Genomic DNA, 14927 nt, shown 5'->3' on the forward strand with positions numbered 1-14927 from the left:
GCCTGATGGATCTGTTGCTCATGCACAAAATAAACAACACCAGAAACACCTGATCCAAGGATCTGAACTTCATTTGTAATATAATCAGAACATGCTGGGGAGACAGATATGCGTCCTAAAGGGTACCCGCAATATAGAATTGTTTCCCCGTCCATGCAAAACAGAGTTCATTCCTGACCATGTTCAAACAAAACCTTAAAAGTTGGCTGGGAAATTGTAAATTTACCCTCTCTGTAGCCCCCATGTCTGTTATGGACATCAACAAGAAAAGTATTATGCTAACTAACACCCCTCTTACAAATCCTGTAGTTACCACCCTACTAAGATACCCCCCATAGATGCTCATGATATTTGGGATTCAAATGAGATTGTGGTGTGCAGCTAGGCTTATAAGGGCCCTAGAGGTCGTTAGCTTAGTAACAGCCTATGAACCTATTTGTATTAACACATGGTAAATGTATCAGTATACTTTCAAGACTTTTCAAAGATACTCAGATTTCCCATACTCCAGTCCGTAGTTTTTATTTTCAAACATTTATAATGTAGTGTTCAATCTTACACATTTCACTTTGTCATTTATAAAATCAGTTATTTTATCAGCCCTAAATTTTAGTGTAACCCACTTTTGTCAATCACTGCCATACTGGAAAAGACATATACATTCCACAGGTATGAGTCTTTCTTTTTTCCATTACAATTAATAAACATCTGAAGTAATGAGAAAGTCTCAAAAGTCAATTAATAGAAATCCTCATGCCTCATATGAATTAAAGAATGAATGTCCTTTGCTTTAAAACTTAATAGTGTCCCTGATTTGTCTCATACTTCAAACCTGCTAACAAGAGTGGGTTTTTTAGCGTTAACATGCACCATCAGTCTTTTTTAACTGGAAGATGCGGCTCCAGTCTATGATCCTTCTTTACAATAATCTCCACATAACACTTCCATTGTACTTCCTTTGTTGTGACCATCAGTATCTGCTACCTTACCATGCAGACACCTCTCACGTCTTCTCTTCACACCTCTCACGTCTTCTCTTCAGGTTGAAGCATCGCCTCTTCCTCCTGCATCAACAGAGACTCACTAGCCTGCTAAGGCTCATGGGAGCACCTTTCCGCTGGATCAGAGTAGGACAATGCAGTGTTATCACTCAACTCTTCCTTGGTTTCCATTTTTTAAGAGTGCCGTCATCCAACCTAATATCCAGTAACTGCACAACCTTGGGTTCCTCTTTTATTTCCATACTGCTTCATACTCCAAACACAGCTTAGCAGCAACTCCATCTGCCATTACAGGATCCTCAGGACAGTGTAGCAGATGCTCATTTACCCCACCATTGCTTCAAATGAAAGAGCTACTTCCCCTGTTGAAAAGAGAAGGAGTTTAGTTGGTATGACTACCATCTGGAGTCTTCCCTGAAAATAATCCATAACTTTAGTGGGACTAACCCTTTAAACAAAAATGTAACTAAAATAAGTAAATAAATAAGTAAATAATGATGTTTGATGACTTTTAAGTCCATTAGCATGTGCTGTATATAAATTCCTCAAGAAATACCCAAAATGCCAAAGATTTTTTCCCCCTGGCTGACATCTGATATTAAAGGGAACTGGCTGGTATTAGGTGACCAGCTCTGATAAGTCCCTTGATTGCATTAATGCCACACCCCATTCGTAAATCTGTTCAAAACTATATAATTAATCAGTACAGCCACTCACAGCAAAAACAAAACTGTGCGTAACAGTATCCTTAGCTGGATTTTAACATCAAGCCTAGACAGAGTAGCTAAGGTGGGGATCATATCTAACTACTGCAGTAACAATCATCCTGTCTTTGTAGTGTGAAATCATATTTGAGCACAAAAAGTACAGCTGTTTTCTTGGGCCACAAGTAACAAAAAAATTTAACCTACAAATATTTGCAATACTACTTTAAATGTTTACTTGGTCTGCTTTCATAACATTCTATCCAGAGAGTGCTGCAAAATACTATAATAGGACTTTCCTTGGTATACCTAACAACTTGTCTCATTGATATACCTAACAATCTGGCTCCCATCAGGTGAAAAAGACCAAAGCCCAGTCAGCACTTTGGCGTACTAATGAAATTAAATAACAAATGCACCAGAGAGATAATGTATGGAAGGTATGTTTTTATTTTTACATTTATTAACAGGCTGAGTACACTGGTCCAAGGACCCTTTTCAGGCACAAGCCAGGTCATTTAGGCAATTGTTATAAAAATTAGAAAAAAAATTAAAGCAAATGACAGAGTACAAAATCATGACAATAAATTACAGAAATTCTCATATAAGCACATATATATGGATTGCGGGCAGTTGGTCAAATGACCAGTTATGTCAACACCTTTATAGTTGACAGCATTTGGTAGACACAGATTGTTGACAGGAGTGTGAGATCAACTGTCACTGGGTAGTGGAATATTCCCTTTACACCCGGATTGTACAGTCTTGGAGTTAGTATATATAAAAAGGGGTGCAAGGGGACTTGCCCCCCTGTAAAAAATACTTGTATTTGGTTTACTGTGCTCCAGAGTAGGAGCAGAATGTGTTGACATTTTGACATTTGTTATTTCAACATTTTAACATTGATGTTCTGGGTGTCATATCATTTCATCAGCTGCCTACATCTGTGTGTGTATGTATATATATGTGTGTGTGTGTGTGTGTGTGTGTGTGTGTGTGTGTGTGTGTGTGTGTGTGTGTGTGTGTGTGTGTATATATATATATATATGTGTGTGTGTGTGTGTGTGTGTGTATATATATATATATATATATGTGTGTGTGTGTGTGTGTGTGTGTGTGTGTGTCAATATATATATATATATGTGTGTGTGTGTGTGTGTGTGTGTGTGTGTGTGTGTCACACACACACACACACATTGTGTAGTGAATGGTTGAAATGTTAAATGATAGACATAAAAAACATAGACAAAAATACATCAACCATTCATTGTGTTGACAACACAACAATGAAACCCAGTACATCAAAAAAGGAAAGAACGTTCTTACCTATACAAACCACACATTTAGCTCAGATTTGTCTAAATAGGAAAGGAATTTTTTAAAGTAAGTTACACATTAGAGTTAGAAGTAGGGTTAAGGTTAGCATGAATTACTAAGTTGGAGTTGGAGGTGAGCGCTCCTGCTCCACCTTAGTAATGTGTACTAATCCTAATCCTACCCCTGCCCCTAGCCCTAACATGCAGCTTACCTTTAAAAGTCCTTTCAAGCTTACTTTAAAAACCCTTTCCATAACACTACCACTACACAGGACAGCTCAGATAACCCCCCCACACGTGCACACTAAACCTGTCCCCTTACCTAACACTTACCCAAACCTTAAAACCTTCACACTCATATACACATAAATGTATTCATTTATTAACTTTTACCCTAACCCTAAAACAACCTACCAGAACTTGCCCAATACAGTCATCGCACAAAATGTACATAAGTTCACTTGTGTCGCAAAAACTACCATTGACCAGGTGAACTGCAAACGTACATGTGTGTGTGTGTGTGTGTGTGTGTGTGTGTGTGTGTGTGTGTGTGTGTGTGTGTATATATATATATATATATATATATATATATATATATATATATATATATATTATTTTTAATGTCATTATGTATTTATTGACATTTGATTACTGGGAAACTTCGATGTTCTAATATAGACCCAGTTATGGTCTTATTTAGAATCCAGTACATCACTGGTGAATTTTCTGCACATTTTTTTTTGTAAAAATAGGTCTACCTCACCTGCATTAGTTATGTTGTTAAATTGTGTTTATGCTGCTTCTGATGATGATTAAAACCTAGTTTGGCCATGCTTATAGGTTTGCCTAAGGTGTTCTGATGTTTTTTTAAAGGATTCATGTTTACAACTTGCATAGTCCTGTTTTACAAATTAGATAAATGCTACAGAAATAGAGGCTACAGCACGTTCTTATGTACTTCAGTAGTGAAGAATCACACAAGGTTCTGGCCAGTACCGTGGTGTAGAGGGATAAAGCCCAAACTACAACCCAGGCAGCCCAGGTTCCATTAGCTACTTGAGTGCATGAGGCACTTGCAGGAAGAGATGGGTGTGCTCATCCCAGGTGGAGAGGGCATTCGTCAAGACACTCTTGAGAGGAGATGTGATCCATAGAGGGGAGCAGCCCTCAAATCTAACAAGTGAACACAGGACAAGGGAGAATCAAAGAGTACGTTATAAATCAGCAAAAAAACAATTGTAGAAGCAATCAACAGCATGACCCCCCCACCCCCCAAGAATTCTGCCCCTAAGTTAAACGACAGTCCTAGCCTTATAATGGAGATAATCGGGTAGTAAGAGAGACAGGTACACCCAGAAATGGTCATGGCACTGGGATAAGCTTTAAAGAATGAAGCAGAAGGGGAAAATGTGTTTAATGTGCATTTATTTTTTAGTATAGTTTTATGATACAACTTTGGGGAGTTCAATAAGAAACATGGGAAAGAAGCTTTATAGTTTACAGTCAAATTTTATTAAAATACAAATGTGGACTTGTGATCAGGGATGTGAGAGTAATTTTGCAAAGGCTACTATTTACATTTGGAGGTGTTGGGACTTGCAGGTTTGGGTATTGCATTTTGGTAGGGAGCCCTTTCTTTTCACATACAGTACAGAGAACATTGTCTCTTACAGATTTACTTTACTTCTGTCAAACACATACTGTTTAGGTTTAAGTCTCGGGTCTCCCTAATTTTACTTGTACAGTCCCCTACCTTTTATATGGCTTTTTTCTTATGTAACCTTGCCCAAAAATTAGCCTTTTTGGTATTTTATCTACAGTGCAGTATAAGCAACATTTTATAAGCAAACGTGAAGCAACGGTTAATTATTAATTCTGACAATATTAATACATCACAAAATATTTGTTTTAAAGCTGTTAGTTAGACAAAAAAGGCTTTATGGTATTATAAAGAGCAATTATTTTTTGTTCAGTTGACATTTCCATTAGCATAGAGGGATAAAGCCTTGACTATGTCCAAAACATCCCAACTTTGATAAGAGGCTTGTGCACCAGTTGGAGCTAGTGTGGGGAAGGAGAGGAATGACAAGGTTTAAACCCACTTACCTTTTGTAGCTTTAGACAGATTAAACCAGGAGCAGGAGAAGTTAACTGAATTTAGATAATTTAAGCTGAATAATTTCTTATACAATGTCACGTATGTACAATTTACAGAGCCCAGGTTTAACTGTTAGATCTTTTGACTAACTGAGTTTCTGACTGAATTTGTAGACACAAAATGTAAAACCATTCTTAATAACTTTGATCGCTTGTTACATGATTCTTGGCAATTATTGGAGAAATTGAATCAACTTAAATTTGATGAAAAGATTTTATTTGTCACTATAGATATAGTTAATTTATTTTCAGTTATTCCCTAAAGTGCTGGCCTAGAACTGTTCATGGAAATACTTAACGACGTAACCCCCCCCCCCCCCCCGAGTCATAGAGAGATTATCATTGGTGAATTCATGGATATGGTTCTTAAGAACAACTTGTATTTTTTGAAGGTGAAGTTTTTCTCCAGAAGACGTTGAGTTGTGCCCCCCTCCCCCATCTGTCTTTGCTAACATGGTTTTGGCAGCATTGGAAAGGCCTTTTGTATTTAGCACATCTCTATTTAGCAAGGGTCGTGCATACATCAGGTTTTTAGATGACATCATAATTTTATTTGCCGGTAAGAAATTTAGATAAATTTGTAGAGCACTTGGAAAGCATACTGATTATTTTAATTTTACTTACAACACATCTTTGATGCCATTGATTATCTGAATGTCACTATATGTAAAGACCCAGTCAAAAAGAGATAGAGAGGTATTGTTCCATTATTGTTAGAAAAGAAACATTCTCTAATTCCTACTTGCATTACAGGGGTTGTCACCCCAGATTTCAGAAAAAAAAGTATTGTTAAGGGACAGATGGTCTGCCTGTCCAGATTAATTACTGAGGACAGTTATTCTGAATTGGAAATAAATAGCCTGGTTAGAATGTTTACAGAGAGAGAGTATACACAGGATATCTTAGAGAATTTAAAGGAAATTCTGTTCCAAGGGGGTGACCATTATGCCCCTATTTTAGGAAACATTTGACACAGATACCCACCCATGCTAATGTGAGGCAAGAAAGACCAGTTTCCAAGAGGGGAGCATTAGTCATTCTCTATAACAGGCATGGTTTAAAAATTAAAAGAATAGTGACTTCTAAATGGAACCTAATCTTCACTAATGAACTAAAACGAAAAATAGGGGAGATGCCCCTCTTTACTTTCAGTGGGGGAAAGAATATAAAGGAACTAGTATAAACAGAAGTTACTGGTACTAAGGACAGATGCAGGTCCAGAATGTCAATATGTGGTATGTGTTCCATCTGTAGCTACATTAACAATGGACCTTATGCTAGTGTTAAATTATTGAACCATTAGTTGTCCAGGGCACGTACATTGCAATACAGTGGGGGTTATATACCTGGCAGCATGTTTTTTGTACAGCTTTTTATGTCAGTAAAACTAAAAAAAGCTTAGAGGCAGAATTCATGAACACTTAAAGGATATCAAGAACAAAAGGCCCACTAATGCTTTATTTGGTAATTCATTAGAATGTAGGAACTTTAAAAAGTTTATTTTTATCATTATTGACAAAGTTAACCCAAATTTAAAAGGTGGGACCATAGAAATCCTGCTGGTGTACAAGGAGCTGTGTTGGCAGATTAGGCTAAATGCCACTAATTTGCCAGGATTAAACAACGGCCTTTCTTTGAAAAATGTTTAAAAATTAAATTGTTGGACACTTAATTAAACATATTTTGCTTTTTAATGGGGTGATAATATTGTACATAGATCTTTTAATATAGATTTATTTATTTACACACATGTCTAGGAATTATTATAAATAATGTGTATCACAATTAATGTGGTTAGCTTATGTACGTACCCTAATCAGTGGAAGTTTAGTTGATGAATTTGGTTTGGGCGTTTTATGTTTTTTTGTATATAACTTGGTCAGTAGGAGTGCAACAAATGAACAAAATTCCAATTTTAAATTTTTAACTTTGGAATGTATAGTAGTAACATATTTCAATATTTTTAGGCAGTTGTATTATTGTTATGATACTGATATTTTTAAAGTGTATAATTTACCTAATGAGTGCATGTTTCAAATGCATTAATTAATTATTTATGATTATGCTAATCGGGAAATGTGACTGGCTCTTGATGGTATATAAGCAATTCCTATTTAGTTTTAAAATACACTCTGATGAAGTCCCACTGTAAAATTTCTTAATGGACGAAAGCGCTTAGTGTATTTGTTGTGTGTTTTTGGAATATTAATAAATGCTTGGAGTTCTATTACACCTGGTCTTTCCACCACCACTACTTTTTAGTTAACTGTTAGATCTTCTTTAGCTGTACCTAACTGCTATAATTTCTTTGTGTGTTTACCTGTTCATGTCTAACTGTATGAGCATACCTCCTTTAAACATTCTATGTTAATGCACTCACTTTACTCCATGTAGACCTACTGTGCATATCAGGTAGTGTAACTCATTGTACGTAATTCATGTATGAATGTAATTCGGGTCAATTGTATTACCAATGGTTGTTTGTTCCACTGTGGTTTGAACAGTGTACTTACCTGGTTAACAAATGACAAATAAGTAAATAAACGATTTTGAGTCCATGACCTCTTTCAGTTATATGAATTGTTTATGAATTTATGTAATGTTTTCTTTAGACGTAAAGAAAAAGTTTTACAGGAATGACCCTCTGGCTCTAGTCACATGTCCACAGTTTTTTTTGTTGCTGTTATTTTTGGCACATTTTCCTCCACTGCCTACTGATTACCAACCCCTTTTTCGAACACCTTCATCACTGAAGGTGTGAGTCAGCTGAGAGGAGTAGCCATCAGGGGTAGTTTGATGTTTTCTATATGGCCACACATCCCCATGCATGCTTAGCTAAGCAGAGAAACAGAGCATGTGATGGACTGACCTCACTGGACATATATTACTTCTGAAAGAAATGTTGCCAGTAAGCAGCTCTGCCCAGCAAGCTGAGGTATGCAAGGGTGGTTACTCTGGTCTCCGGTAGAGAACTCACACCATCCCAATGTGCTCCACTTGTGCCTACAGCCCTTCCCTTTATCTGGAGTTGAGTAGTAGGCCATGCCCTTTAACTCTCTGCCTCTCTGTCAGTCTCCTTTAGTGCTTATCTAACCTCAGTCACCTTGCAGTCAGGGCTCCATTCCACTGCACCATGGAGCCAAGCTTACATGTTCACATTTTTAGCAGCTGATGCACTCTTTGGCACTTTGATGCAAGATAATCAAATAAACATTGATTTTTTTTTTAAATGAGCAGACTATATGATTTCACTGTACAATTTTATATTGCCCAATTTTTTTGTTTGGTGTGGCAAATCTACTCTACAGGTTTATGATAAAACCTTTCGGGTATGGGAGGATACCTGTAGTTATACTTTATTACAATACCATGGCACAAATGGTAAAGCAAGCCCTGCTACAGCCTTAGTAATGAGCAGAGCAGCAAGTCTAACCATAACTTTTCAGATGTTTAGAAATGCTTAGGGTGTTGGGTGGTCATCAGGCCCACAGGGCCTTCAAAGTGAAAGGTATGGTCCCTTTGCATGGTGGTTTGGCAGTTACAACAGTGTGGCTGGTGATAGGCAGCAGCACTTCCTGAGATCACTTTCGTGAGTGTTTATCAATGTCTTTTATTCATGAACCATGACATGTACCTCACTTCATTTGTAGGTCTTCCTGGACCTGTGAATGGAAGGCTTTGCACACTGCATACTGAAGATAAATCAAGTAACCTTATGGGATATCCCATGAGTATTTTATGGGGGGGGTTGTAAATATTGTGCCCATCAGTGCTCAAAGAACAACATGCAGTTAAATTAATCCAGTAGGTCTTTTAAAATAATAATTTTGTATATGTAACACAATGAATGTAAACCAGTTTGTGTAAACACAGTAACCTACATTTAAACAGAGAAAAGAAATTGCAGTAAGGTCATTTTACAAATCTCCCTTAATATAAAACTATACTGAAATCACAGCATTGCTCAACGGTGTAGAGGGATAGAGTCCTGACAGTGAAATTGCCAACTGGGTTTGATTGGCCCTGTCATTTGAGGAGCTAAGCAGGGAGGGACAGCAATAAAGGGACATGTCCTGCTCACCTCTCCGGGTGGGTTAGATTGGGAGCGGGTACTTGGAGAACATATGAGGCAGAGATTTCTGTGGTGGTGGCTGGGGAAACCAATTCTTAGCTTCCTGACAGTGTTTGTTACAGAAGTGAGGATGTCTGTTGCTGTCTGCCTAGTTCATGCTCCCTTCCCTAGTGATGTGAGTGTGCTCAATCGGGTGATAAAAAAAAGCCAAGCTACTCCCAATATCTCCTAAAAGATGGCCTGTCCTGACCGAACCTCACCCCAGTAATGAGGAATGAATGAACCATTTGGCCAGGTGGCGGGCTGATGACTTTCAGACAGTGGGAGGAAAAAAATATTTTTTGAGGCTTAATGGACCCACTTAAACCAAATGATAATTATTCAGTTTATCTTTTAGAAGCATTTTACACTTGGAACAGTACATGTTAAAAAAAAAACATAACTATTTTTTTTTATTTTATAGCTTACCATATGACTCTGACTGCTGCAGTCACGGTGTTTATTTTTAAAATTTAGAACCAAATACAAAGCAATGCCCTGGAAGTATAAAGAAACTGGTCATACAATGTCATGGGTACAAACATTTATTATTGCTAGATTGAGATGCTCATATTGTGGTTTTATTAGATACATATGTTTTAAAGATAAAATAGGGAATGTTATTGTTTTTCATGTTTTTTACATATTTGTTACATATATTAGAATGTGTGGATGCTCAGTCACTGGGCTTATAATTTCTAATTCAGGTGATTGTTTCTATGTATTTATTTACACATTGAATTTAAAAGTAGTTAATTAATTGTATATTTGATTTACATGGTCAAAAGTTTGCCTTTTATAACAGTGGCACTGGTTTTAATAGCGCTGGCTGTGTAATAATATGGATCTGTGTCACTTGCTGATGACAAAAGGAAGTAATGTAAGTTGCATGGTATTCTGATGAAGTCCCAGGTTAGGGACGAAAAAGCTAAATTTTATTTTGGAATAAACGTTTTTGTTTGTACACGTGACAGTGTGCGACCAGTTTCTTTCTACCTCCTGGGCGTTACTCCGTGTTTGTTTGTTTTTTGCTTGGTACACCCATTTCTTTCTTGTTTATTCAGTTTATTTTTAAAATGTGTTTACATAACAGTCAAGGTTTATAGCATTAATTATATTAATGTACTGAATAAAAGCGTTATGCCCATTTATATTTTTATAATCTCGTTTTCAAAATGCTTATCAGGTCAAATGTATAATGCAAAAGGAGTATAATTGCGTACATTAAATTTTGTTTACTATTTATACAAATACATGTTAACTTATTCGGTAGCAAATACTAATCCGTGGCTTCACCACTTAGTTGTTAAAAGTGTTATTAAATATGACATAGTTAATCTGAAACACCATTTAAATTATCTTAACAGTAAATTTTATGTACGCATTATTTTACTGTGTATAGTGACATAATAGCTGTTGTTGGAATAAGTGTTGGGCTGTGTGCTTTAACAGGAAAGCAGGAACAGAAATAAAAAGAGCAAGGAATAAAAATAAAGTACAAGCAAAGCAATATACCCAGATTCCACGATAATCAGGGTAGCATTGTGGAGATCCTTCACCACTTCACCATTAGAAAACTGTGGTGTGTGTGTGTGTGTGTGTGTGTGTGTGTGTGTGTGTGTGTGTGTGTGTGTGTGTGTGTGTGTGTGTACATATATCCACGGGAATTCTCATCTAGTCTCATTACCTCCTTGTCTAGCCACAGGAATTCACACAGCCGTTCTTATACTTTATGCTGTGGGTCAGAATCCAGTCCATTTGACCCTTATGGTATACACCACTGTGCAGTGGGCTGCAAATCATACCAGGGAGAGGTAATGAGATTCATAAGCATTTTTTTATTAATGACTCTCTTTACCCGTCTCTAGAATACCACATGTACTGCCAGACCCACACCTTAGCTCCCACTCCATGTTGACTGTCCCCACAGCACCACCCATATGTCAGACATGAAACTGCATTCATAACAGTTTAAGAGTCTGTCATGTAGACATGCTCACATCTGGCATGAGAGAGGATGCAGATTGCCAGGCTGCATTAATGTAGTGCAACCCAGAATCAGTATGAAAAGTACATAGGTAGGTACTAGGCTATTGGCCCTAGGGCCTGTATAAGCCTAGTCAAAAAGGTACCCTAGGCTTTCACCACCCAAGAAAATTATTTTCCCGTGCCCCTGTCGAGCAGAGCCACAGAGGTGATTCCCGGGGTGAATTTCCTATTTCCCATCCGATCATCAAGATTTTTCTTGAAGAATGCTAATGAGGAGCTTTGTTTGATATAGATAGGTAGCTTGCTCCAGAGTATGAGAAGTCTCTGGGACAGGAATCTATCCCTCCAGCATGTTCTGTTTATTGTAGTGACAAGGTTTAGGTCCTAGAGCGTGTAGCTCGTGGGATTGGGATTTCTTTAAGTGGAGCATGTCCAATAGCTCTGGGTTTGACATTGTATGTTAGGCAGAGATCGCCTGTGAGTAGGCGATATACGACGGAGTAAAGCTGGAGTTTTTTGAGATGGTCTGCATAGGGCATCTGTTTGAGACCGGTAATCCTCTTTGTGAGGTATTTTTGTGGCCTTTTCAGTTGTTGTAGATGTCTTGTGAGGTACATAACAAAAGGGGCGTTGTACTCTATAATGGGTCTAATGAGTGAAGTGTAGAGGGGAACAATGACCTCTTTTTTTCCTGGATGAGAAACCTTTTGTGATGAGGTGTGCCTCGTAGAAGGATTTCCTGACTACTGTGGTGATGTGATTATCAAAAGAGAGACTACTGTCCACCTGTGTCCCAAGGTCTATTATCACAGTTTCGGTGTTAAGTAGACTACCACCTCTGTGGTAGCTCATGGGTACAGAGTTTTTACCAAAGGGGATGACAATGCACTTTTTGGCATTGAGCTTGAGGCCATGGCTTTGACGCCAGGTATCTGTCTCTGTGAGGCCCTTTTGTAGGATGCCCACATCGTTAGGAGTTTCGATTATGGCTCCTAGTTTGCAGTCATCTGCGAACTTTGTTAGCCAAAGACCTTCTGTGTTAGCCTGTACTTCAGAAAAGTAGATACTAAACAGGAGAGGACCCAGGACTGAACCCTGTGGTACTCCACTTGTCACTGGTCTAAAGTCGGATTTCAAGTCTGCTACTTTAACAGTGTGGGTTCTGTCGGTGAGCCATTTGACAACCCAACTTGTGACATAGGGATTTATACCTAGTTTAGTGAGTTTATCTATAATTCCAGAGTGGGGGATGGTGTTGAAAGCCTTGGCTAGATCTGTATCGGCTGTGTGAACCACCTTACCCTCATCTACGGCTTTGGTGACTGCTTCAAAGAAGTCTATCAGGTTTAGGAGACATGATCTGCCTTTTATAAACCCGAACTGGGTGGGGTCCAGAGTTTGGAGATTACCAATGTCTTTGTGTATAACATCCATTATGATACATTCCATGGTCTTGCAGACCAGGCTTGTTAGGCTAATGGGGCTTTGTTAGGTGCCCACTGTTTGCTCTTAGGTGCCCAGAGGTGACAGCCACTGAAAAGCAGTTACTCTACATGTCTGTAGTCCACAGTTGACCCCCACCAGCTTTCCTTGTCTGACCCATGTATGTGGGAACTGGTCCTACAAACATTTAGGCTCTGTACAGCTTAATGCTTGCAATGCTAGTTCCCACTTACAGATGGCGATGTTGCTGTGCTGCTAGGCTCATTGTCCAAAATGGACAATTGTCTGATTCCCATTTTGGAATTGGGAGTACTGTCCAGGATTCCTCATTTACCTAAGTAGCTTGGAGAGTTCAGGAATAACTTTTGTGAAAGCAGGAGTGGTTTCTTTTGAGTAGTGTGCTACCTCAAGCATGGTGCTGTCTTCAGCAGCAGGAAATCTGTGAAGGGCTTAGTGCCCAAACATGACTTTTAAACAGCTCAGTTGTTGGATGCTATTGCAGTGAAATATTAGATACAGGCAGTTTAGTCTTCTGTGACTAAGTTTTAATTATGTTTTATTCTAGCTAATCAAGTTTACTTCTGTTGGCTGTAAGTTTCTGCTGAGGTTGCAACTTTCAGGAAGGAAAAACATTTCATGACAGTAAACTAGTTAGCAAGTTTTACAAAGTACTATTATATTATCAATAACAGCTATTATAAAATAATGTTATACAGTTCATTGATGAGTGGTTGATTCATTTTTTCTCTTGACATTTGTTCTCTTGAAACTTTCTGACCTAGTTATTTAGAAAAATTGTGTGTGTGTTTAATTTTATTTATTTTTATGTGCAGCCTACATGTATTTTATTTTATTTTATGGAAGGAGATATGTAAAAATATATGATTTTTAACTTAAAATGTGTCACATGTTTTGGGGCAATCTTTCCTTACCAAGATGCTAAGCAGCTGTACACTCTGTATACACAACATTCTGACTGTGTATGGGATGTCACCGAACAGGAACATTTCATGTACAATTTTTTTTTTCTTTACAGATAGTTACCGGCAACCCCTGGAACATGATTGCTATCCTTTGTGGTATTTTTCTTGCCTTGTTCAAAGCAGCAGATTTTGCAAAGTTTAGCATCAAATGGATGATCAAAATCAGGAAGCGACAGCTAAGAAACCGAACCAGGGAACTGAAAGATATCAGTTGAATGCTTCTGGAAACTTTTGCAGTATAATTATTTTCTCTGCCTTCTAGAACTCTAGTAGAGATCAACAGTACCTAGTAATGTGAAAACACCTTTTTGTTTCTCCAGATTTTTAAAGTGCAAGACATAATGGAAAACTGTGCCTGGTGGTCTGTTGTACGTTCTCTATAGCAAAAATGGAGTCACATTTGTGTCTTCATATAAAGTATTGATTACCTGGTGGGGCACCATTGCTGAAGCTTCATTGGGCTTCAGTTTTTTAAGCAACTCAGTGTATTTGATGATGTAATTATTTTCAGTGCCGTTTTAGATACCTCAATAATTCTGATGCCAATTGCACATTCCTTTCAGCTGTGTTTACTAACATTTTACTAGATAAGCTATGTAAATCTAGTTCGATGATACCCTTCAAGTACTGTATGTAGAGAAGATGCCCAGGCCATTCTCCTTTCTGTTTTTCTATTGGACTGGAGGATTCTGGGGAATGTGTGCAAAATTAATTCCATTTAAGATTTGGATGGTAGTGCCTCTGAGTAAAGGTTCTTAGGTGCTAGTTCTGTGAGCCTTAAAAGTTAGAGTAAGCTGCCCAGTGGGAGAAAAGGCAAGCTAAGTGAGTCGACATAAGAGATTAGTAAATTGCAGGTGGAGAGAGGCAACAAGTAAAGCTTGGGTTTGGGTCAGATAGAACTCGCCGTTGTATCCTAACTGTTGTCATGGCAGCTCCTGTACTGTAAATTTCCATGCAGGAGTAATTCTCACAGCTAAAGGGAGAGACACATTTAGTTTCACAGTATAAAAGCAGGCACATAGAGAAGTTTGAGAACTACTGAAAAATCTACCTGATTTCACTGTCAGTGAAGCCATGTGATATCAGCAAAACAAATGGAGAGACCGTCCTCTAAAGTGCCAATTGCGTCAGTTTCTGAAAGCAAAACACCTCTTGTACTGTCATCAGAGTAGTTTTGTTTAGGGTAAATATCTTTAGGACTGAGTAGTGAAGGCTCTAGATGT

The 14927-nt window shown here is 38.0% G+C and overlaps 2 protein-coding genes across 2 annotated transcripts in view; one reads left to right on the forward strand and one right to left on the reverse strand.

Moving 5' to 3' along the window:
* PACC1 (proton activated chloride channel 1) overlaps window positions 1-14058 on the forward strand; it is a 245467-nt gene extending 231409 nt beyond the window's left edge. Inside the window, exon 7 of the mRNA XM_044055402.1 lies at window positions 13758-14058. Within this exon, the coding sequence (XP_043911337.1) occupies window positions 13758-13919 (162 nt within the window). The 3' untranslated portion in view covers window positions 13920-14058. The remainder of the gene's footprint in view (window positions 1-13757) is intronic.
* Window positions 1-14927, reverse strand: part of NENF (neudesin neurotrophic factor) — a 1081512-nt gene that overhangs the window by 759741 nt on the left and 306844 nt on the right. The window lies entirely within an intron of this gene.

This window comes from Protopterus annectens, chromosome 1.part2 (genome assembly GCF_019279795.1).
Source record: "Protopterus annectens isolate FY-2018-M chromosome 1.part2, PAN1.0, whole genome shotgun sequence".
Lineage (NCBI taxonomy): Eukaryota > Metazoa > Chordata > Ceratodontiformes > Protopteridae > Protopterus > Protopterus annectens.